General features: G+C 55.5%; 5 protein-coding genes across 5 annotated transcripts; 3 read left to right on the plus strand and 2 right to left on the minus strand.

Annotated features, from left to right (window-relative positions):
- Window positions 1-3,666: 3,666 nt before the first annotated feature.
- P884DRAFT_266579 (kinase-like domain-containing protein) lies at window positions 3,667-5,990 on the minus strand (the record flags this gene model as incomplete). Its single annotated transcript, XM_069442039.1, has 2 exons — window positions 3,667-5,810; window positions 5,942-5,990. 2 exons carry the CDS (start codon window positions 5,988-5,990, stop codon window positions 3,667-3,669), a joined length of 2,193 nt encoding a protein of 730 aa, XP_069300910.1.
- A 6,101-nt stretch (window positions 5,991-12,091) lies between these two features.
- Window positions 12,092-13,563, plus strand: P884DRAFT_289266 (uncharacterized protein; the record flags this gene model as incomplete). The annotated part of the gene is made up of 7 exons (XM_069443987.1): window positions 12,092-12,120; window positions 12,212-12,294; window positions 12,417-12,498; window positions 12,642-12,663; window positions 12,901-12,988; window positions 13,253-13,330; window positions 13,364-13,563. The coding sequence occupies 7 exons, from the start codon at window positions 12,092-12,094 to the stop codon at window positions 13,561-13,563; spliced, it is 582 nt and encodes a 193-aa protein (XP_069300911.1).
- A 1,280-nt stretch (window positions 13,564-14,843) lies between these two features.
- On the plus strand, window positions 14,844-18,276 carry P884DRAFT_274636 (uncharacterized protein; the record flags this gene model as incomplete). The annotated part of the gene is made up of 7 exons (XM_069442750.1): window positions 14,844-14,861; window positions 15,000-15,046; window positions 15,134-15,202; window positions 15,577-15,610; window positions 15,883-15,938; window positions 16,174-16,286; window positions 16,349-18,276. 7 exons carry the CDS (start codon window positions 14,844-14,846, stop codon window positions 18,274-18,276), a joined length of 2,265 nt encoding a protein of 754 aa, XP_069300912.1.
- A 698-nt stretch (window positions 18,277-18,974) lies between these two features.
- Window positions 18,975-20,984, minus strand: P884DRAFT_235815 (IMP-specific 5-nucleotidase). The gene is made up of 5 exons (XM_069439965.1): window positions 20,712-20,984; window positions 20,626-20,661; window positions 20,322-20,483; window positions 19,953-20,264; window positions 18,975-19,889 (listed from the first exon to the last, which is right to left on the minus strand). The coding sequence occupies exons 1-5, from the start codon at window positions 20,734-20,736 to the stop codon at window positions 19,117-19,119; spliced, it is 1,308 nt and encodes a 435-aa protein (XP_069300913.1). The 5' UTR covers window positions 20,737-20,984; the 3' UTR covers window positions 18,975-19,116.
- Window positions 20,985-23,069: 2,085 nt separating this feature from the next.
- Window positions 23,070-23,477, plus strand: P884DRAFT_254507 (uncharacterized protein). Its single transcript, XM_069440893.1, has one exon. It carries the CDS (start codon window positions 23,089-23,091, stop codon window positions 23,281-23,283), a length of 195 nt encoding a protein of 64 aa, XP_069300914.1. The 5' UTR covers window positions 23,070-23,088; the 3' UTR covers window positions 23,284-23,477.
- The last annotated feature ends 24 nt before the right edge of the window (window positions 23,478-23,501 follow it).

Here is a 23,501-nt window from a genome sequence, read left to right on the forward strand (position 1 = left end):
TTTGGACCCCCCCTCCCTCTTTTTTTTTTTTTTTTTTTTTTTTTTTTTTTTTTTTTGTCATGGGGCTCCGGACGGGTTGTCTGATATGTTTCTGCTTTGTTTCGCTTTTCCCCCGTGGTATCTGGTCATTTACCCTATTCCCCCTCGGTCGGTAGATTCGTGAAGATTTTTGTTATTTTGTCGGGAGCAGAAGAGCGATGATGACCGATGACCAGCGCCGAATTTGGGCGCAAACGCACACAACACACAAGACACGAAGAGAAGAAGAAACGTACTGCAAACCATAAACATTGGCCTCTCAAATAGTGCGATGAAGCCAAAGGTGTTCTGCTCTGACTTGCCTCTCTATTGGAAGTCTTGGGTTGGGGGTGGGAGAAGGGGGGGGGTTAATTTGAGACGGAGAACGCGCAACAGGTCCGTCCGTCCAAGTGAGTCTGAGACCAATGGGCGGGAAGAATACCCGACACGCACCACGCAGTTGTGTCTCGGAATACAAAAGAAGATTGATTACAATAAGAAACAAGAAAAAGAAAACCTCGCCGATGAGGCTCAGCACACCCAGTCCTTCGATCTGAAGACCCGATGTCTCAAGGGCGGAAGCGGCACACGTCAGGTCGAAGTGCATGGCCAAGTGCTTGGCGAACTGCGCAAACAAGGCGAGGCAGAGAAAACAAAGCAATGAGCATGGCAGGATGTGAAACTTGACGTGTTTTTTTGTCTCTCTCATAGCCTCTCGCACGGATTCGAAACGGGGGAACAGGCACTTTCGGGAAGCCAAGCGCGCTCCCGGGAGAACTTGTATGTGTATGTATGTACATACAATTTGCGTAGACCAGCCGGCGACCTGTGGTGCTCTCGGCCGAAGAAAGGTGGCGGGATGATTGATCACGATGGGTGGATGGTAGGGGAGGCACTCCGTAATGATGTGTAAGAAAAGATCTAGCAGGGAAAACAACCAAATAACCGAACCCGCGGGGCTTGTTCTGCTAGAGGGAGGGAGAAGATGAGTCCAGCCAGCCGAAGCAGTTCCCTCTCCCGAAACCGAGGGACACAGCTAATTAAGTGTACTTGCTAGCGGCGACTCGAAGGTGGCCCCCTCCTTTCTAAGCGGGCGAGAATCAGCCGCTCCCCTTTCGATTGCCGACAAGGCGCAGATGAGATCCCAGCGCCAGTCTGCCCCGAATACCAAGGAATCATGAAGCATGGTCATCCCGGCACCTCGAAGATCCTCCAACGTTATGTATATAAAAAAAAAAGAAAAAGAAAGAAAGAAAGAAAAAGGTCGAAAGAAGGAAAACAAGGGCGTAAAAACCGAGTTACGTTGAAGACACCCCCACGCCTTGGTAGGAGTATGTACTGTACATACATACATACATAGCCAACATAAAACTTGTTTCTTGCTTTGTTGTACTGTACACACCCAAGTGTGCGTACACACATACTTACCATACAGACATACTAGGAGACACCTTCAAACACGCGTATGCATCACCAGACGAGTGTTTCCACCCACGGCCGCCGTCCTGCAGCTGCCGTGGCCAATGCCGGGTGCATCCGCCCGCGCGAGGATCTTTTAGCCGGGTAGCAACGCCCCCTCGAGCGGGGGGGGAAGGGGCGGGGGAAGCAGATGGAAGGAACGAGAGCTCGGCAGCAGCGAGGTGAGACGTGGACATGCACCCCACTAGGTACGATGCACTTCGTACACATACATACGACGCATGCAACATGTGCTGTCAGCCTTTGAGCGTTGTGTTCCGGACGAGGTGGGGTGGGCTCGTGGGAAGGGGGGGGAAAGAGAAAGATGGAGAGAAGAGAGTAAGGGAGAGAGAGCTTGGGTAACCCCCCAAACGGTGATGTATTGTATCCGCCTGGCTGGGACTCCTGGGACCGGGTTGCCGGGAAGGCTAACTGCAGACGAGAGAGCGTTGCTCTGCGACGCGGGGGACAGGTTTTTTTTTTTTTTTTTCTCTGGGAGAGCATATCGAGCGGTGATGGGAGAGGTTAACAGAGACACACAGACACACAGACACACACACACACACACAGAGAGAGAGAGAGAGAGAGTCTGACAGTGGGAAGAAGCCGGATGATGGGAGTGGAGGGAGGAGGGGAGGGTAGGAGAGCGGAACAACCGGCTCGATAAAACTTACCGTTGGCGATCCCACCTGATCGATCCATCCTCGTGAAACTTGACTGACGAGGCGTGTATCCTGATCTAGCTGCCCATTGCCCTTGGGTTTTTCTTTCTTGTTCTCTTCCTAATTTTCCCCCTTCTTTATCCTCTCCCGCACATTAAGTACGGACGTACACAATACAATCCTGAACACATACATATACATATAGATGTAGACCCCCCATCCCGACTCTGCCGCGGAGATGCCTCTCTGTACTAGCACCTGGGACGCGGGGAAGAAAGAGAACCCCGTTTTCCTTTGGTTCTCCGTTTGCGGCGAGACGCCCAGAGCCAATCAACCGCTGGGCATTGGCTCCTTGCCCGTCGGCGATCGGACTGCATGCCGCCATCCGCCCCATCAAGGATTCCGTCAGACTTCGCGACGGCCCAAGGTCAACACGGCGCATTTAGGCGGATCCAGAAAAAAAAATTGGTTACTTTAAAATGCTTGGCTGGTGAGGTGCTGACCGCCAAACACTGAAACTCGGGATATCCCTGGTCCAACCCTGTTCTTGTGCTTGCACAAGTTGACCGAGTCGAGCTGGATCCCTTCGGTTCGGTTTCACTCACCGACGGGGAAGAGGGGGGGGGCGCCCCCTTTTAGTTGGGCGGGCCAATCGCTCAGACGACCTTCATACAAGTCGTTAGTAACCCTCCTTGAGCTTTGCTTGGCTGGGCCCACTGCTCGAATCCAGTCTTTCGCCAATCCCACCTCATCCTTTCCTAATAATCCGACGACAGGTTCACACTGTTTGGACCATCCCAGAGCGGTGATGAGGACGGGGTTGACTACTCGTCATATTTTCGTCTCTGGGGGAGAGGCTTGCCTGATACGCAGGCATCAGCAGGAAGAGGGCGAAGGAGAGAACAGATGGGCGAGAGATGCTAAATCACCTCACCACCCCCTTCCCCCGCTCTCTGCCTCTTGGCCCCCCCTAATAACCAAAGCTCTCTGTACATGACGTAGAACGCAATTCGCGCCCCTTTATGTAGCACAACCACTTCAGTTCTGTATACCCAGCGGCTACTTTGCCAGCTGATCCATCAATCCTCCTCTTAATAGCATTAAGAGAATCTAGCCACAGGGGCTAGGCCGCTACATCTTGGCCAGGGATGTATCGGCGTGAGGATAGAAGGAAGAAAAAAAAAATGCTCGTAAAACCAAGGAAAATAATAATAATAAAAGGGTTAACAATAGTCCGCCGTCAAGAACACAGATCTATGTGGCCATGAATCCCCAGAAACTGTAGGAAACCGCGCGATGATTGGTTATACTTTCTCAATGCACCTTGATCCCTCGTAACGCCGTTTGATGTTTTTTTTTTTGTGTTTTTGAAAGGGCTCTCCCATATTCCACTAACGGGAAAAAAGAGAAGAAAATGTAGTCGTGTGCAATTAAAAAAGTGTTGTTGGTGCAAAAATAAAGCCAAGACAAACAAGGTCGGCTTTCGGAGAGGCGGTTGTTCAGGCGAGGGACCGGTGGGCTCTTGGGTTCAGTAGCCAGCGCTGCCGGGCATCTTACCCAGCGAATGCGAGTTATGAGCCGGGGGTGGGAGGTGATTGTGGCAGTAGATCTTCTTGCCACTCACGCGATTCTGGCCCGGCTTCTTGGAGGCGTCGATCATGTTGGCCGCATTGGGCTCGTCATAACTGTCCGGCTGGCAGCACTCAATGTTCTTGACCCATCGGTTGCTGACCACGTTGGCGATCGAGATTCGCCTCTGCGGGTCGGGGTTGAGCATCTGGAGGAGGACGCGCCGCAGGGCCGGAGGCTTCACGAAGTTGTCAAAGACGAACACGCGCGGATAGTCCATGTCGCTGATGACCGGCTCGGTAGCATCGGCGTGTTTCTGCCTCCACTTCTCCCAACCGCGGACCAGGCTGGCGTAGGTGTCCTGCGGTGGGGCGTTCGGGGGCACTTCGGCCTTGTGCCACAGGGGCCCGCCGAAGATCAGGTTGACCATGACGATGGCCGCACTCCAGACATCCAAGCCGCGCGGGTCGTACTCGCCCTTCTTCTCGAGGACCTCCGGCGAGATGTAGGGCAGGCTGCCGCAGATCCCGGGCGCGCAGAGCCTTATCTCGCCCATGTTCTTGCCACACTGGCCGCCGGCTTCCCGGAGTCCCGGGTGGATGCCCGAGAAGACCTCCGAGACGCCAAAGTCGGTGATCTTGAGCCGCGACTCCTTGGTGATGAGGAGGTTCTCGAGCTTGATGTCGCGGTGCGCGATGCCGTTCGAGTGGAGGTAGTGGATGCCCGTCACCAGCTGCTTGAAGAGACACAGCCGGTCCTTTTCCCTGTCCTCGGCCTTGAGGTACTTCTTGTTGACCAGGGTATAGAGGTCGCCGTCCTCACAGTACTCCATAACGTGGTTCCAGCGGCCGCGGTCGATGCACAGTCGTATTGTCTCGACGATGTTGGGGTGATGCAGGCTCTTGGCCAGCGTGTATTCGGACTTGATCTTCTTCTCGTACTCCTCGCGGGTCTCGCTCGACGACTTTCCCCGGAACTCCTTGACGGCGTACAGTTCGCCGCCGTTCTTGGCCACCATCAATGTGACCTTGGAGGTGGCGCCCTTGCCCAGGTGCTTGCCGTGCCGGCCGAACAGCTTGTGCTGGTACTCGAACTCGGACGCGAGCTCGATCACGTCCACGGTGAAATCGTCGGGCAAGCTCAGGCTCATGCGGCGCGCCTTCACGCCGGTGCCCGTCTCGGCCGGGAGCCCCCAGAGCGACCGCTCCATGGGGATGGCCTTGTCGGCCTCCCTCTGCACGGGCCGCTCCTGTTTCGAATAATCGAGACTGCTGGCACGCCGTCTCAGCCGCAGCTCGTGTCTCGAAGGCTCCTCCTTCGCGGCAGCAGCGCGAGGACGCAAGGTGAAGCCGGTCGATGCACCCGACTTCTTCTTGTTGAAGAATGCATCGGAGCTCGGTATTGTCGGCTGCGACGCATCCTCCTTGGACTTGACGGCCATCTCGACGGGCGAGCCGGGCGACGGCGGCGTGTTGGAGCGGGTGGTCGCCGAACTCCTGTTCATTGACCACCTGCGGGTCGGCACCTTGCGCTGAGCGGCCTCGGGCAGGTTGAAAGTGGACGCGGAGGCGCCGTCGACAACGCCGAAGGCTGCCTTGTCCGTCTGGGAGCTGACACGCCTCAGGAAGCTGGACATGGTACGCCTGAAGTTCGACGCCGAACCAAAGGTAGAGCGCCTGGTTGGGGGGGGACCGGTAGCGTCGTCGCTGACCGAGAAAGTCGAGGGTGTGGGTGTCGAGGGAGGGGGGGCCCTGGGACCGTGTTCAGGGCTTCTCGGCGGTTTTGACGGAGGTGAAGCCGAGACGGCGACGACAAGATGCGGCTTGGCGCCGGGTGCAGCGCCCTGCTGGACGGGCGGGAAGGCGGCAGCTGCGCTCTGATCAGAGGCGAAGTGCTCATGGGCCACGTCCAGGTGGCCGTCCGGGCTCGCGAGGGCGTGGAAATCCTGCGACTGACGGCCGCTGACGGGGGTGACAGGTTCGATTACGGCTTCGCTGTCTGTCTCATCGCCCTCCTCCACGATGGGATGTGTCAACTCGGTAGGGTATTGCCGAGGTGACGACTGCAGGCTCGACTTATTGGAGCTAGGGTTGTACGACGTATCTGGAGTCGTCCAAAAGTGTTTAGTCGGCTTCTTGGTGCGCCAGCGACAGCGGCAGAGGGGGAAATGTGGGTTGAAGGGGAGGAGGAGGAACCGCTCATGGCTCGAACGAAAAGGGCGGGAACGCAAATACCTAAGGAAGAGGCCTGCGCCGTGCGAGGCCCAAGTAATGAGACCGCCATTGCTTGATTTTATTGTGGGCACGCCGTCAGACGGCAGTGTCCAGGGGTGTTTGCCGAGCGTAGGAAGGGATGCTGTGCCAGAGAGAGAGCGGCAACCCCGTCCGTCCCTTTGGGCAATGGCAGCCACTGAGGGCGGGTGGCGGGCTCTCCAAAGGCCTGCCGAAACGGGCCTTCCGGGGCGACCGCTCGGCGTAGTTAACCAAACCTTGCAGGCGCCCTGGGAAAAGAAAAAAAAAGAAAAGAAAAAAGAAAAAGGCCGGCTCTGGCACCCCTCCAAAAGAGGAACTGAATGCTGCTTTGTTGCACGCCCGCCTCGGCCTCCTACTGCAAGGCACGCACCACCTTTTCTGGTTCCTTCGAGCGCCGTTCCGATGTCGAACAGGTCGGGGCACGGAGCGACCAATCTGAGATCCCGAAACCGCAACCGAGAAAGGGAATGGCCACTGAAGACGAGAATCTTGGGCTGTCCACCGAACCACGCAAAACACGGGCCCCCTCAAGAAGAAAAATGAGGGCAGTTTGCGTGTCTTATTTATAGGGTAAAGCCACGCAAGCGGTTTCGTCGGGGACTGGTCGCTGTGTCACCGCGGTCGAACTCTAGGCGCCGTTCTTGGTAACGACAATCTCTTGGTGCCAAGGCTGGCCTTCCGTTCAGAGCGATGTTTGAGTAGCCCCAACAGGGAAATGTGTGGCGTATTGGCGAGGGCACGAGGGGGGACGGAAGGAGGCCGAGATCTACTCGGAAGATTCCAGGTTCTTGGCGTGTGGAAATGTGGGAGAAAAGTCAAGAATCCAGAAGGGGAGGGAATGGGAAGCAATTAGAATAGGTATGCGCCCCCATGGGAAGTGTTTAGTTATAGCAGCATTGCGAGAACCGAGACGGTGGGAATCTGTGGGGGAGGGTGGACGCACTGATTTTCGCCTCCTGCGAGAGGAGCGGGTTGGATGGCTGCTGAGATCGGAGGGTCGCTGTGAGGGTCTACGTGGGTATTTTTGGGGGGCAGGGAGGTGAGCGAATTGGGGTGGTGGGGTGGTTGAGCGCCCCCTCCCCCCCCCGTGTTAGGGGCGTCAGTTGCCCATCCGCCTTGATCTTGGAAGTCTCAATGCAGTGTGCGCAGCGCCCAGCCTCGCTCGGTAACTGTAACTGTCAAATGCGGGGCACCCGTGGGTAATTCACAGAGTAATTAGGGGGTATATTCGGCCAATCCGCTGCGCAACAACGCCGCGATGCAGCACGACTTGCCCCTTCGAGCTAAGCCGGCCAGGGAGCGAGGAGCTTGCCTTTGCCCGCGACGCAATGGAACGTTGGCGGGCGAAAAGTGAGAGAGATAATGGAGATCGCGGGGACGCCAAGGGCCCGCCAAACTCGCGGTTGACCGCCGACCAAAGGCCGAGCGCCCAGGACAGGCATCCCCCAACTTCGGGTACTTAGTAACTAGTTAATGAATACAATAGACTGCGTATGGAGTAGTGTATGAAAGTATGTACAATACATTCAGTACATCAGGTACATAGGCGCGCACCTTGCATCGTACCGATGCGCCCACAAGATTTACCCAGGTTTCGGTTACGAGGATGAAATAGAAAGCCCAACGAATCTGCCGGAGCCAAGAAGCAGCGGGTGCCTTGCGAGACCTGGGATGTGGATGCCGAGACAAGTTTTGCTCGCATCAAATCTGTCTAGCCCTCCGACGGAACTTTCTGTGTCGTTCTGGAGTGTTTCAAAATCAGCGTCAACTCGAACCTGTACCAGCAAGAGCACGTCTGCGGCTGTTGAGGGTGTGTGCACGAGTCCGCGGAATGAACTACACTAAGGTACTGGTACGGAATACGGAATACTTGTAACTATGGTCAGCCAACTCTGACCATCCTGGTTACAGTGCATCTCTGCTGGGACGACCCCACTCCCGCCTTCAGCGCCGACAAGGCCGAGAGAGCGATTGGCGCAGTTGGTCGCAACCGCACCTGATTGGTCATTACCATTGGTGGCTAGGCATTTTGGGCAAAGGCGCAATTCTAACATGGAAAGTCCCAGATTCTTGTGGGCTGAATCCAATTTCGATATAAGTTATATATATACGGAAGACATCTGGCAGACACGGTTTTGATGCAACGAATGGCTGCTGCGCAGTAGAGATTCCACGCATCGTTGGCCGGGATACCGGTAGTTTCGACTACGCGAGTACGGTGCTTAACTTTCCCACGGACATTAGTAACTGACCAGCAAGAACCCCTCTCCCGGCTCAAGCTCGAGCGCGTCTTGTCGCCAAGGCGCCTAAGGATTGACCAAATATGCCGCAATATCCAGGCCAAGCCGGCTCCTGATGATCGAGGGAAAGCTCAATTAATCTCCCGCGGCGAGTCTGCCACGCGCAGTTCATCCTGTGTCGAATTTCCTTGCGTGTCTCCAGGTTGTAACTGTGAGCACGGGATAAAAGATGCCGATGCCGATTTTAGTGAACCAAAGATGGCAACAGCGGTCAACCAGAGAACCAGCACGTGTTACATCTTCTCGATGCTACGTCATCGAATCCTGCCGGGTAGGGTCGCGTGAGAGCTCTCTTCACAAAAGAAGGTGTTCGAGGACGAACCGCGTTGGAGTCAACTTATGTTTGTGTGTCCGTGCAGTCGTGCAGTCATCCCTAGTTATCTCGATCTCGGTGTTTGACATCCCATCTTTGTGTAGCGGGGAGCACCGTAACGGGTACGGAACTGTCCCGTACACTTGGATGTTCATCATTTGTAGCATTTAGCCCCATGGGGCTCCACTGCGTCATCGCGAGCGTGGGGTGCTTCTCCAGATCCCTCCATCCCTCACTCGTCTGCTCCGTTTCGTTCCAGCTTCAGCACGCTCCCAACCTGCCCTGAGCTACTGACGCCACAGCGTTTCGCTGGGGCGTTACTAAATGTCACCATCCACAGATCGCCTCCTCGTCATCCATTGTTCGCGAAATTGAAAGAATGTCCTGGAGGTGAAACTGGCCATGTTATCCATCCAGCGCAGAACCGGCCGAAATGTTGTCATTACGATTGCTAAGCCAAGCGGGTCCACAGGCTATCAGCGGGCGTTTGCTGATCTCAGCCCCCGGCGACCCAGAGTCCGCCACCAATTACGGCGAGGCTTACTGCACTCGCGAGATACTCAGAGTGCGCAGGATCCGTTCTGTGCTAGTTACACTCCATCCGTATGTACTTGTTCGACTGCCCATCGCTTCTAAAGTTGCAGCCATCGGTCCGGCAATGCAGGTAGCTAATGGCACTCTTTATACGGCAGCAAGACACGATGAACCACACCACACCCGCGTGGATGCATCCCGCAGCAGAGCTACCCGATACCTACACTACCGTACATACGTCCTACATACATTACACTGGGCCTAACACTAATTCGTACACTACACTACACTACATCACATTTCACTGCATTGCGATGGGCACGTGCTCGAAAACCAAACATGTGTACGGATTACTGTGCTACATTAACAAGCTAGTAAACCCTGGACGGCGATCGGATGATGGCGTTTCTTGGTATGTCAGGGGCTGGGCAGGGAGCCGTTGCCAAGCTCTCGGCCTTCGTCACCGGGACGGACAAGCTGTGCGTTTGCCCTCACACAATTGCTCCGGATCCGGTGCCGGTCCGGGTACGGAGTAGTTAGATTTGACACACTCATAAGACAGGTTCCGTGCGCGTCGAGTGTCGGCACCGGCCCTCCGTGACCGGCATGCCTTGGGGGGGGAGGGGGGGTTGATCACGAAGTTCGTGGCCGGATGGGATAGGAGGCACAGGAGCGAAAATGGCGCCCCCACGTCCAATCTCCATTCAAACCCTTAGCCTGCCCCAGCCGTCCAGGGTTTCTGTCAGCCTGCGTGCGCCATCACGCACCTGAACCCGGTCAGGGGATGCATCCATGAGATACGCTAAGTGTATTGTATGTACTAGTATGTATGTATGTACTAACTATAGTATGTATGTATAATCTGTATACATCGTTAGTTACCTCGGTACCCGGACGAAGCAATTGTGCAGTTTGGCGAGAGGAAACCCATTCCGCAACATACCATAAACTCCTTCCCCGTGCCCTGAGGGCACGATCAATCATGCCCTAGCGACACGCTTACTAGTTATCTGGCAAGCGTCCGCTGAACGCACTGATGAACGGCCGCTATACGATGGCCAAGCAACTTGGCAAGTCGGACGAATCGACGACAATGAAGTGCAACCACCGAGGGCCGGATCGGTGCCTCTAGAAGCCAACAACCGCGTCTTTGAAGAGGCTCAAAGAATAAAAGAGCTCCCAAGCTTTCCGAGCCGTCTTGGCATCGCGATCTCCCGTCTGGGCATCTTGCTTTGTCTGCCTCGACTTGATCGATTTGCCCTCGGTTGTGCATTCGGAAGGAACCTAGCCAACGCGCCTGCGAAACACCTCTCAGAGCACATGCCCAAGGTAGTGGAGGAGCAGGTTGCTTTCTGTGCCAAGCAAGTCTTGGGTCTTTTGCCGTCATTGCTTGTTTCCCCAGCATTTCCCCCCCACAACCTATTCTTGATCTTCATTTGTTCGCCGCCTTAACAAGCCCTCCCTTCACTGATATCCACTACCAGAGGTTCAACACGCACTCTGCCCGAGGCAGCCAATGCGAGCATTCCCCTCGGCCAAAAACCACTCAACTGCAGCCCCTTGCGTACGTTGCGGCATGTACATGGCTGAAAAGGGGGGTATTCCTTAATGCTGTGTAACACGAGTACCTTGCTCTTGTTCCATCACTGGCGACCTGCGCAAGTCGCCTCACCTACGCACGCAGTGTAGTGTGTGTTGGTACCTGTGTATGCAGTAAAGTTATGTCAACCATGGGATCCCAGGCAATCCACACTTCCCACCCGATGCCAGCCGAGTCTGCTCAAAGAGCGGTGTGTGTTCCGTACCGCCACAAAGTCGCCGCTTCATAGCAATTTAGCGTTATTGAATTTCCATCGGAAGCCATCCACGCATGTCGCCCATTGGTATGTCTGTACATATTGCGGTGCATAAATCCATACAAAGGTCGTCGGTACCTTCCTAGGTACGTATGTACCTTACATACCTCGGTATACGTAGTATACAATACATAGTTACTTGACACGGCTAGTGCAGTGCGAGCCCCTTCTCGCCCTAAAGTTACACTACACCTCCTCCAGGATTCTGAATCCTAGCGTGGTACGTGGGTCCTGCGCCAAAAAAGCCACTAGCGGCAAGTACCGCGCTAGGATTCAGAATCCTGGAGGAGGTGTATATCCGCGACAAACACGAGACCAAAATGTCCTCTTCCATGCATGTGGAGTCCAATGGGGACCGCAGCCAGCGCTGGATCGGCCACGCCAATAACTAGTCCGAGACGGACCCTGCACCAAGTGCGCCCATCATCCATCAAGGCATGGAAATGGAAGGCTTCGAACACGTCAGACCTCCTTCCAGGGGCCCCGTCCACACACACTTTCACCTCTTCATTTCCCCATGTCTTGCAGACGAGGCTGAGAGGAACCCGGGGGCCGCGACATGCGGTCATAGTCTCGGTTGGAAATTCCATGTCTTGCATGCAGCGCTTCGTTTACGTTATACCATGTTTTTTTGTACTCTGTTTTGTTTTGTTTTGTTTTGTATTGTTTGGGTTTTCATCCATCTTTTTCCCTACTTTCCCTACTCTGTAGTATCTTGCTGTCGTATACCGCGTGTGGGCATCTTTGTATGGTACCTTGCAGCCAGCAGCAGCAAGCAAATCGCTCCACTACGGATGTAAGGCATGGATTAGTTATAAGGCACGCCCAAGCAGAACCACCCTTGGTTGCAACTCGGCGTCTTTTCTTCTCGTCCGTCTCTTTGGCCTCCTCTTAATACGGTAAGTCCTGTCGACGCGGCATACAACCCTGGGGTGTTTTGCAACCAAAAAACAGCAGACTACGTTAATTCTCCGCCTTCCCAACGCCATCTTCTGCAACTTTCTCTCTACGCGAAGTGGCGTTCGAATGACCGAACATTACACGTCACTGAACACCAATGGTATAAAAAAAAACCCGAACCTCCGACTGTCGCGGGGAGGAAACGTCGGGAATGTCTCGTTGAGGCGCAATGGTGTTTGTGCATACCGTGATTGGTGGGTAGGCGACGAGGGTAACCAGCCAGTGCCTTGTTCCTCGCTCAATCTGTAGATTTTTCCTTTGATTCTTGCCAAAATGTACGTACATACAGTTACTCCGGAGGTGCCGACTCTTCCGGGGGCGCGGGGAACGGCTTTCGATTCGTGCGCAAGTGTACGGAGTATTCCGTACTATGTAGGTTAATATCTCCACGGGGAGACAACGGAGTGCCGTTATTGGCAGCACTTTCGTCACTCATGATGAGCACTGGACCAAGCTCCCGGACACCACCACATCCTTCTCTTCCCCCGGACCAGCAGGTGGACAGCGGAATGCCGTTCTCGTGCCCTTTGCCCGGTTCTCGGGACCCGAACGGGGGGTGGGGGTCAACGAGGTTGGGTTCGTGAAATTGCTGTGGGTGTGGACTGGGTGGGTACACGCGTGGAAACCGGCAGGCCATTTAAACTAGTTAGTTATTTGCTCTTTCCTTCGTTACTCCGTGCCATATCCGTACATAGTAGTTGACCTTAACAAAGCCCCAGTGTGCACAGAAAGCTGCGTAAGGTTAGTGTAAGCGTACTACAGTATCGCTCATCCTAGTCCATACTGTCGGGACTGTGCTACTTCGGAGCGTACGGATCAGACCCTTTTTTTTTTTAACCCGCGGTTTGCAATTCGGGCCGCTTGCCAGAACTTGCAGTCTCTTGACTCTAGTTAGTGGTGGCAAAGCAAAGAAGGGATGTCCGGTTTGCCGCTGTCTCGCTACGCTGTCTCGCTACACTATCTCGACTATGCAAACAGGGCTACCGCCCTTGCCGCCCAGAGAGTCCCTTTGATGAGGAGTGGCGACGAGGCTCGCCTTGGCTGATGAAGCTTTTTAACAAGTGGGGTTTGTTCGGAGTTCGGTCCCACATCCGGTTTCTCCCCCATAACCACCGCCTACTATAGTACACTACTGAAACCCGGAGAAGGAGGTCTTTGCTCAGCTCACGAGGGGAAGGAAGATTCCAGGATTGACCGCCGATGCGAATATCTTGCATTGCTCCGCGGACCTTTCATGACGATCCATAATATCAACTCTCCCAAGAGACGGGGCAACGGCAACAGACACAATTATCCATTAGGCTGGTTCGTGACTGTGGTTTCACGGCAGTCCTTGTTCGAGATTTGGAGGGCACGCCATCGGCGCTATCTCCGGGCGTTGAAAGCGCTATTGATCACTTGTCCACAGGTTGGTTTGCTAATTGAGTCCTACGGGCATCAGGAGCCGGCTTCAAGAGAGCTCGCATGTCTGGCCTCCCCTCGTGTGTCCCGCCTGCCGAACCACTGACGCGACACCTCAGAGAGGAAGCGAGGCTGCCGAAGAGAGATATTAGATCGTTCCCGCACAAGGACACGGCGGACCATGCCCCTCTGGACAGGGAGTTGCTCAAGGCAAGCTTGGGAAGCGGGATCTACCAGTAATATACATCGGGCCAATTCGCGAAGTAATTAATTACATAGAAGAAGAATGTGTGCTAAGACGCGCGTCGCATCGAATCATGGCTATGGTACGGATTATTTGACACTGTTTCTCTTCTATGGTCGTGTTGATGATGACTATAAGTACTCAGATACAGGAGCTCCTCGCATGACTAACGTTTGAAATACCCTTAAAAGACTGAAACATACCGGAGCAGGTACTCACTGCCATAAGCCTTCCATGCTGGACATTTGATCCATCCAGTAATGGTCGAGATTTCCGTGGCCTGACGTGTCTGAAAACTGACTCATTGTGTTGTGTTTTCATCAAGAACTCAACCATCAACACCATCCGCGAAAGTAAGGTAGTGACGTCGCGCGGCGAATGCTCCTTTATCAGGCAAGCGACGTTTGCGGCCAGAAAGCCGACCTGTAATATATCCGGACCTGACTATGGTCCGATATAATACGACTCAGGCTTCTTACTACCCTGGATATTGAGGAACTCGTACCACCGACAGCTTCTGTAGTTTTTGGGAAGGTGATTCGAGTCGCGGGTAGCCCAGGTTGGATGTCTGTTCTCAAAACCCTCCCGCAGGAATCATGACCTTCTCTACATTCATGATAATTATCGACCAAGGTATTCTTGACATCGGTCCCGTGCTATTTTCCTCTTTCTACCCCCGGACCGATCTGGGACTGTTCCACGCCGAGTCGTCTTATCTCAGGTCGTCACACTCTTTTCTGACTCCCCAGAGCTAGAATCTGTTCCAAGGTTCCTACCATCAGTAATTACAGCTGTGAGCTTGATCGCCTTTCAGTACTGAGCGGGTCAGAATCTGATTCATCTTTCTGGGACGACTATGCTATGATGCTGATTGGCATAGGTACTTACGGGAAAACGCAAACCCTAAATAAAAATTACCAAAACCGGACTGTTTCTCAAGTCTCGCTCGATGATGCGGCTTTCGCTTTTCACCTATGCGTTTTGCCAATTGGCGCGTTTAAGAGAAGCAAGCGAAGACTCGAAGAGAGAATTAGGTGTCTTGAGTCCTCGGACTTCTTTGGAGCCAAATAGTTAAGATGAAAAGAGATGAGGTAGAACGGAAGGCACGGGCAGCGAGGTGAGGCCTAGGACTCTACACGGCTTTGTATCCTCGGAAAATTCCCAGGAGCCATCTCAAACGTAAGGTTTCCGGCCTTCTTTTGTCATCTAATCATCCGACAGCAGATTTTGATGGCAAGACAAAGTACCACGCTTGAGCTTGAGCCAGATAATCACGATGTGCGACTACAAGCAGGTGAGTGGGAGGAAGACCGCACTACGGTAGCGAACCTTTGTTTTCTCCTGATTCCAGTCTCATTGTCTTTTCCCTTCTCATTTACGGTTTCTTTTTCTTTCTCATTTATCCCCTTTTTAACTGACGTTCCCGCTGCAGCGAGAATTCTCTTGCGGCCACTTCCGATGGCTTGCGACGAAACATTGGTACGGATGTTCCCGCGAGGCTGATTCGGTCGGCGCCCTGTCTCTGTCGGATATGCTACGAGGGGAAACTGACTGGTTCGAGTGCAGCGCAATGTACAAGCGCAAGACCGAAACAAAGAGCCGCTGTCTGCCGGAGATTACGGCATTTGAGGAAAGGTACGGGTGACCCACCGAATCGTTGCGCGGATTCAAGTTTAGGTACACATGGCATTGACCGATCTGATTATCTAGCCTAAACATCTGTGGAGAGTGCAGATTCAGGCTGGAGCCTCTTCTATGGCCATCGGTGCTCATGAAGATGTCGGCATCAGCTCGCACTTGACGTCTCCTCGAGTCACTGAACTATCTACCGACACACCGAAAAGGAGTCCTGATGTTTGGTGCAAGATAGCTTACTAGCGTGCTGAATTGGGCGTTTGGAGGGGATGGTTTCGATGGTACCAGTACCCGCATACAACTGCGAAGTAATACTCAGTAATTGTTGCAGATGTTGTTGTTTGGACGTCATGCGGTGAACTGGCAAACGTTAGGAACCGGGATAGTCCCCAACCCACTCCTGCATCTGTGATGCCAACACATCGCGACCCCACCGATTTGAACCAGTTGTCTTTGCCCAATGCCCGGTAATCATGGAGAGGTTCTACATATGGATGATACTGGGAAAAGCCCAATAACTACAGTTAGAGACAAAAAGACAATGAGCGCGAACACAACCAAAGCAAGGAACCAGGAACTACGATCAAAGAAGAGATCGAAGGGGGGTGGAAAAGCACCACAACGTGGTTCCGACGGAGTCTGATGGTTTCCAGAAGTAGTAACTCGCTGGTCACCGAGAGTGGAGCCTGAAAGGGAGCGAATCCAGTTCTCGCCGGCTCACCGCCCGGGGTCCACAGTACGTTTCGTCACCACTTGTACCCTGGAACGGGCAGGCACAGGCGCTGCAACGTTCGTTCCAAGCGTTCTCCTCTCGGATGGGGGGACCCTGAGAATTGCCATAGTACGTTCGAGCCACACGACGACTTGTGCCCCTCCATTCCATCAAGACGCCCAACCTTGCTCCTGTTATTTTCGCCCGACGCGAGTGCTCCCCGGCTGCCTTTCTGATTCTAACCTGCTACTCGCTACAGCATTCCTCCACCCCACCCGAGAAACAGCACGCAACTGCCGAGCAGCGCCGGTGTTCATCACAGCGCAGGCGTTCCGGAAGTTCCCCTGCACCTGCGCCGAACCGGGCATGCTCGTGGTCCAGCCCGCTCCACAACTGCGAACAAACGTTGACCGATGGCGACCTGCCTCTCTGAGGCAAGCGGCTCTCGATATTGAACAGCGCATGGGACAGTCTACACATACTTCGCACGGCGCATGCTCGGCGAGGAGCGCTCGAAGCACCGATGCCCATCATGACGAAACTGCCTGCTAACCCCATCCGGCCCAAGGGTGCCCCGGACGGCAGCGACATGACCGTTTCTCTCCCCAAGCGAACCGGCGACTCGTCCGCTTCCATCATCTCTCCCTTGTCCCTTCCACGCGGTGCTGGCGGATACTTCGATCACATCGCATCCAAGGACGCTCTCCCGACACAACATGCGCCCGCACCGCAACATCCCCGCAGGAGCCAACTATATTCACCACTCTCACCTGGCCTAAAAGGTCCTGCTCTGCATACTTCCTCGTTCCTCTCGCCTCAACTTTTGCCATCTACGAAGTATCCCCCGTCTCATTTCGACCAGCACCGATCGACCAGCCTTCCTCCGGAAACTCGCAACAGCTTCGCACCTAACCGATTCTCGGGGGACAGGTCGCATCCACAACAAGATATGGCGACGGACTCTAGCACCAACGGGTTGACTCCCACGGTAAGCGGGACCGGAAACTTTGCCTCTCCTGGGTGTCCGCGGTCCATCTCAGCGGACTCGGTGGCTCCCACTTGCCGCGACCAGTTGGTTCAGCGACTCCTTCGACAAAAGGCCAGACTGCTAGAGGCATGGGAGGCAGAACGAAAGTACTTGGAGGCGAATCGCGAGCGGGCCGAAGAGGTGTATAAAGAAGAGCGCGCCCTTATGGAGGAAGAACGTGCCGAGTGGGAGGCTGAGAAGGCGATTCTGTTGGCGGAAATCGAGCGACTTGGTGGTGTCAATCCGTTAGCCTCGACCAGCGCCCGTCCCTGGTCACGAAACCTGCTTACGGGTTACGGCGGTTATGGCGGTGCCAGGGGGGCGTCGCGAGTAGCAAGCCCCAACAGCACGCAGCGGATAACCCGGAATGGGGCCCCAACCCATTCGAACGGCACATCGACAATACCCCCGCCGATGGTAGGAAGAGCGCCAGACCTCGCCTCACCGAGGTCACCAAACGGACCCAGCGCCCCGACGAAGGATTTTCTGAACCCCGACAAAGGCTCTGCCGACGCAGCCAACCCTGTCCCGATTGTCGACGTGATGGAAATCGACCCGGAGCTGGAAGGTATCCGAATCAAGGCCACAAGCGTCAAGAAGCCGACCTTCACCGACACCGGGTCACGGAACGGGTCCAAACCATCCAGCCAGTCCGGCTCTCCTCCCTCGGGCTCTGACCAGTCGAAGAGCCCAAGGGCAAAGAAGGAGCAGACTCTTCAGGTGCTGGAAGCCGAGGAGGCGGAGCGACTGACGATGCACGCCGGCCATACTCCCAACCACTCGCTCTCGACGCTCGCGACGGTCGTTTCCTCGGGAACGGCCACCGCGACGAGCAACGGCGGCCGCAGCACTCCGACGACGAACTTGGCCCCCCATGACGGCGGCGCGGCAGAGCCGGGCGCCAGCACCGACGCCCAACCGCTCGCCGACGACCATCCAGAGCCTCTCTTCGACCCGAGCGAGGACCGCGAGCTCAAGGGGCCGCTGATGGTGCGCAACATGCCGGCCCACGACGAGATCTTCTTCCAGAAGCTCAACGACAAGCTGGAGGAGGTCAGCAAGGACGGCGTGGCCGCCCTCCCCGCGGTGCTGAAAGAAGATCCGGACCTCGCCGAGGAGGCCGAGCAGCCAGCGGCCGAGCAGCGGCCGGAGACCCAAGCCGCCGAAGCCCAGGCCAAGATTATGCCGGGGTCCGGTTCCGACACCGGTTCCGAGGCCGCCAGCAGGACCAGCCCGAAGAGCAGCGACGGAGACGACGACGAGGAGCTCGACGACGTACCCTTGAAGCTCAAAAAGCGCATGAACTTTGGCGCGCCGTTTGGGGAGATTCGGTAGGGTTAGCCACACCACCACCACCACCACCACCACCACCACCACCATCACCGCCACCGTCTAGGGTTGGATGCCCTCGAAAATCACCTCTTGGGGCTTTCTTCCTAGTCTGGTTTTCGGTCCTTTTGAGATTTGCGCACATTGCGCCCTTGACCAGGGCAGAGCATCCCTCGCACTGCGTGGGCGTGGGCGCAAGAAGGAGGAGGGGAGGAGGAGGACAGCGGGGAGGCATGAATCAACAAAGCAGCAAGTATTTAGACATGGCATTGCGTGGATGTATCGGAGTTTTATGTGTTCTGTTGTTTTGTTTATTCTTCGGCACGGTTCAGGGAAGCGAGGATTGTTTGGCTCTTTGTCGTTTCATTGTTGGTTCGGCGGATTGGGCGGTCGGCTAGAGCGGTTTTGGACATTCAAAAGAGGCTATCCCTTGTTCTTTTCCTTACCCCATTCTTCTTTTTGTCACCTTAATTACTTACCATGTATATCGCAAATACCCCCCCTCCCCCCCGGGGGTTTTCTCTTCTGTTTATCCTTGTGTAGTTTTGGGTGGTTTTGCTTTGTTGCCTTTCGAGGTCAAGGGCAGTTCGGCTCTGATGAGCGACGAGACAAGCGGCAGGCCGGCAGGCCAACATCGGTGACTCGGTCATATATGGAAGATCCATGAAGAGGGAGTGTCGACGAGAATGAGCATTCCAACTGTGGTATTAAGAATATATTTGTAATACTTTCGAAGCCGTATCCAACAAAGCTAACGCTATAGTGTCCCTGCTTCATAGTCAAGTGTGTAACCATCCCACAGCTTGCCGTCGCCCACTTGCTTTTTGAGATGCCTCGCCCGTCCCTCTAAGACGCCCTCTTCTCCATCAACTCGGCCAACTCGTCGAGCAGGTCGACCGTCTCTGCCGGGCTCGCGATCCACGCCGTCGTGCCGACGCTCCTCGCCCGGAAATCATTCGCCCCTGCGCTCAGGAACTGGTCGCCTACGTGCAGCGTGTTCTGCCCCTTGATGGCGCCGCCTTCGCCTTGGCCTCTGCCCGGCTCGGACGAAGATCCGAACCAGCGCTGGCACACCGTCACGCCCCAGCTCTTGTCGCCGATATCGACAAAGACGTCGCGGCCGCCGTTGAAGGCGCAGAAGGGCACGCGGCGGGCCCGCCCTGCCGCGCTGAGCTCCAGCGTCTTCTGCACCACCAGGACCGTCTCCTCGAGCGACTCGCGCGGGATACGCGTCTCGGGCGGGTTCGGGACGATGCCGACGGCGCGGTCCTTGCGCATCAGCACGGCGGGCAGGTTGAGGGTCCGGATGCAGTCGCGCAGGGCCGCCTCGGCGACGTCGAGCACTTGGGCGATGTCGCGGTCATCCCAGGCGGCCATTTCCGGGGTCAGCCACTTCTCGCGCGGGACGGGGGCCAAGAGGTGCGGGGACGAAGGCGAGAACTCGAAGAGGTAGTTCGCTTCTCCGCCCATGACGATGAGGGATTTCTTTTGGGAGGGGTTTAGCTCGGTCGTGCTGGCCAGCGCGTCGAGGAGTCCGTGCAGGCGGGCGTAGTATTTGTCGGCGGTTGTGTAGCCTGCGGCGGTGACGATGCCAATCTTTACGTTTTTGCGGAGGAGGTCTTTGGCAGGTCCCGGTCAGTAACTGGAAAGTTTTTCCCGCTTGCAGGCGGAGGAGGGCATACCGATCAGCCGCGGGACGATGGGGCTGGTTGGTTCGAGGCTTTGCCCGTCTTCGTAGAGGGTCACGTCACCATCGAAGGTGGCTAGCTGGAGGGTGCCGTATGTTGTCACGGCCATCATTTGGGCCGAGTTGAGGATGAGGCGGACGTCATTGAAGGAGGGGGGGACGAAGCGGCGGGAGGAGATGTAACGCTTGCTGTCCTGATATTTGAAGGCGGCCTCTAGGGGTAGTCGAGTGAAGAAGGGCCCGATGCTGGGGACCAGGAGCTTGAGTTTCGATGGGAATGGATTCTCGGGGTCGTCCTGGTGGGCAACTGGAAGACTGTGAGTCACCGCTAGAAGGCCAGAATGGACAGCAGACCAGATCTTACTGTGGTCGTCGATCATGCCCTCGAGATCGCGCAGAATTTCGCTGTATCTCCGATGTGCTTCCTCGCGTGTCTGAGATAGGTCTGCCGTGCCCTGCCGGTCGATGGCTCCGTGAGGCTGCGAATACAGCACGAATGGCACTGCCAGCAGGCCCTTGATCCATTCTGATTTTCCGGTCAGCGGAATTCCACATTGGCGGGAAGCGTCATGGTGATGCGAGCATCACTATACCACTGCGAACCCGTGGGAACTGCCACTAAGAGCCGACCACACCGAGGATGAAGGCGGAGCTGCAGGAGAACGTACCTATGAATTGATCACGGCGGTGAGTTTTGAGAGCATCTATCCACCCGTCAGTCGAGATCCGGTACGTCGGGCGTTATAACACATACATTCAACGCGATAACGGGTGGTCATGGTGCGTGGCTGGGAGAGGTAGAAAAGATCGAAGCTATAATACGTGTCTGGATATAAAGAGAACAAGGTACCTATGTATGGTATGTACTTGGAAGCTGCTCCGTTGGTATAAGTGCAAGAAGGTCTGAGGGAAGATGGATAAAACTGAGGAGAATCGTGGCAAAACCAATTAGTTTTACAGAAGGTAACTGAAGCACAGGAGGAGCATTGAAAGAGCTCGAAGATCAGGACTCGATGATGATTTGTTTGAGAAAGAGGCACAGTCACCGCTTCCTCCAGTTATTAGGGAACCAACATTCCTCTTCCGGATTGAGCTATCGGCGGGCAAAGGCGGTGGCAGGCGGCGGATGGTCGATGCTTGTTCGGTATCCGCTGCGGGGCCGCCAATAAGCGTTGTGGGATGATGTCACAGGGGCAGCGCCAGCTCGGACGATCCAATCAGAGAAGCGCCCAGCTCACTGCTTCTGTGCTGGGGCCGCCCGGCGGCTGCCGGCCGGTGTCTTGGCTGCGAGATTGAGTTGCGCAGATCGGCACCCTCCGGCGGACTGCAGCAGTGAATTCGTGCACTAGTTACTTCACACTTCACACTACGCCGTGGTGTAGTAGTGTACCTACGTACGGTGCATACGGAGAACGGATTGCTTCACTGCAGTACTGTGCTCCGTAAGAGCACGACATTATCTGAACTTTTTTTTTTTTGGCTTGTCGACCGAATCGCATGGCAACCCGAAGCAAACTCGAGTGCACAAAAATGGCAAAAATTGACCAATGAACTCTGTTGTTACATAGGCGCTCTTCATCCCACTTCATCTCATTCAACTGATCTGCTCTTCCCACTCTTACCAAACTAACATCGGCTATATATGCACTACCTAGCAAGCAAGGCTGGTCGTCCGCGTCCTCGTCAAGCAACCCGTCGCACACGCCGTCGCACACCCGGTCACGAACAGCACCGTCTTGGGCTGGCACCCGCAGGGGATCACAAAGTCCGACTCGACGCGGCACGTCGGGACGGGGCAGCGGATCGGCTCGCAGCCGTCCGGGCTGGTCGTGTGGGTCACCCTGGGGCAGGGCAGCGAGCTGGCGGTGCTGGTGCTGGTGCTGGTGCTGGTGCTGGTCGTCCGGGGCGGGAGCGTCGTGACGCTGGTGATGACGCCCGTCTGCGTCGAGGTCGAGGTTGCCGTCGGGGTCGCCGCCGTCGAGGTCCGCCGCACCGTCGACGTCGTCGACGTCGTCCAGCTGGGGCTCGTCGTCGGGCAGGGGAGCGCCCCCGCGTGGAACTCGACGTCGCACCCTTGGTAAGGGCACTCGGCCCCGCACGGCGCGATCAGCGTCGCCGTCGGCAGCGTGGCCGGGCAGCCGCACGGGTTCTGGATCGTCGTCCGGAGCGTGCAGTCCGACAGGGCGCAGCTCTTGTTGCACGAGCTCTCCTGGATCGTCCGCGTCGCCGTCGGACACGCGACGTCCGAGGCTTGCGCCAGGGCCAGGCTGGCGAGGCCGAGGAGGGCGGAGACGGCGAGCTTCATCGTGACGTCTGCGTGTTACCCTCCCCCGGGGAGCTCGGTGTCAGCAGAGGTGCACAAATTTTTTTTTTTTTTTTTGGGGGGGGGGGGGGGGGGGGGGGGGGGGAGGTGTACTTCAACCCTACCTTGGAAGTCCAGGACTGACGTGGCGGATAGGTACTTGCAAAGTTTGAAAGAAAGATGGGGAGACGATTTGAGTGTCTCTCGACGCGCTACCTGCCCCAGCTCTTCACTTCGTATCCTCCAAGGAGGATGGGGCCCAGGTATGTTATATACCCTAGGGTCAAGAGGACCGCCATCATCAACGTACGTTTCTACTTCAAAATTGCTGTTGCTATTCCTAGCATCCACGACCGGCGCCCTCGTCTCCCCTTCCGGGAAACTTTGCGTCTTTCGGATTCTTCTATACTCTATGGGCACACCGGGTGAAGTGGTTCTACTAATTACCCCTTTCTTTCTCTATCCTGATGATGCTACCCAAGGCCGCTGCATTTGGATTACCCGTTTGCGATGATATGCTCAACGACCGAGCTCTATAGCCCAGGACACGGACGTTCCTGTCCCGGTTGGAGGGATATCTACCTCCAAGAGGCTGGGAAGGTACTTCAGCCCCTGGTTTTTTGGGCCGCTGGATGGGTTCTCCTGCCGCGGAGCAATAACCAGGGTCGGATTTCATACTCTGATGAGGAAGGCCCTTCTTCTCGGAACCAAGATCGACGAAAGAGCTGCCGAAAGACAGGTTGGTTGGGCCTCCTCAATAACACTGAGCTATGGAAAGTGACTAGGAAACCGAGACTACTTCCCCTTCCGGACGTCCAATTTTTCTACTATGTTTTCACTGTTCAGGGGTGGGCAACCTTCGGCGGCCCCAATCTCTCGCTTAGCTGCCACCTGCTCTGTTCCCGACAGACTCGTGCCCCGTATGCGTGGCAGCAGACGGCAGATGCAGGACGGGATAATTTACGGCTCCGGGAGACATTTTCTACTATGGACATGGTGTGTTGTAGTCGACAAGGGTGTATAGTCATGCCCATTAATGTATAGTGGGACGACACAGCAGCACGTATCACGAACGTTCCGGATGCTATCTCCCTCTCCAGTTATCGTGTCGGGGCATCCGAAGAGTCATGCTGAGAGAGATGGAGTGCGCTTTTCGTTGCTGAGTGCACGTTCAAGAGGTAATGGAAATCTCCAAACACGGAACGCACCAAGCGGCCCGACATTCTTCGATTGCTTGTTCCA

The sequence above is a fragment of the Thermothelomyces heterothallicus genome (assembly GCF_042370625.1).
Source record: "Thermothelomyces heterothallicus CBS 202.75 unplaced genomic scaffold P884_scaffold_2, whole genome shotgun sequence".
In the NCBI taxonomy this organism is placed as follows: Eukaryota; Fungi; Ascomycota; class Sordariomycetes; order Sordariales; family Chaetomiaceae; genus Thermothelomyces; species Thermothelomyces heterothallicus.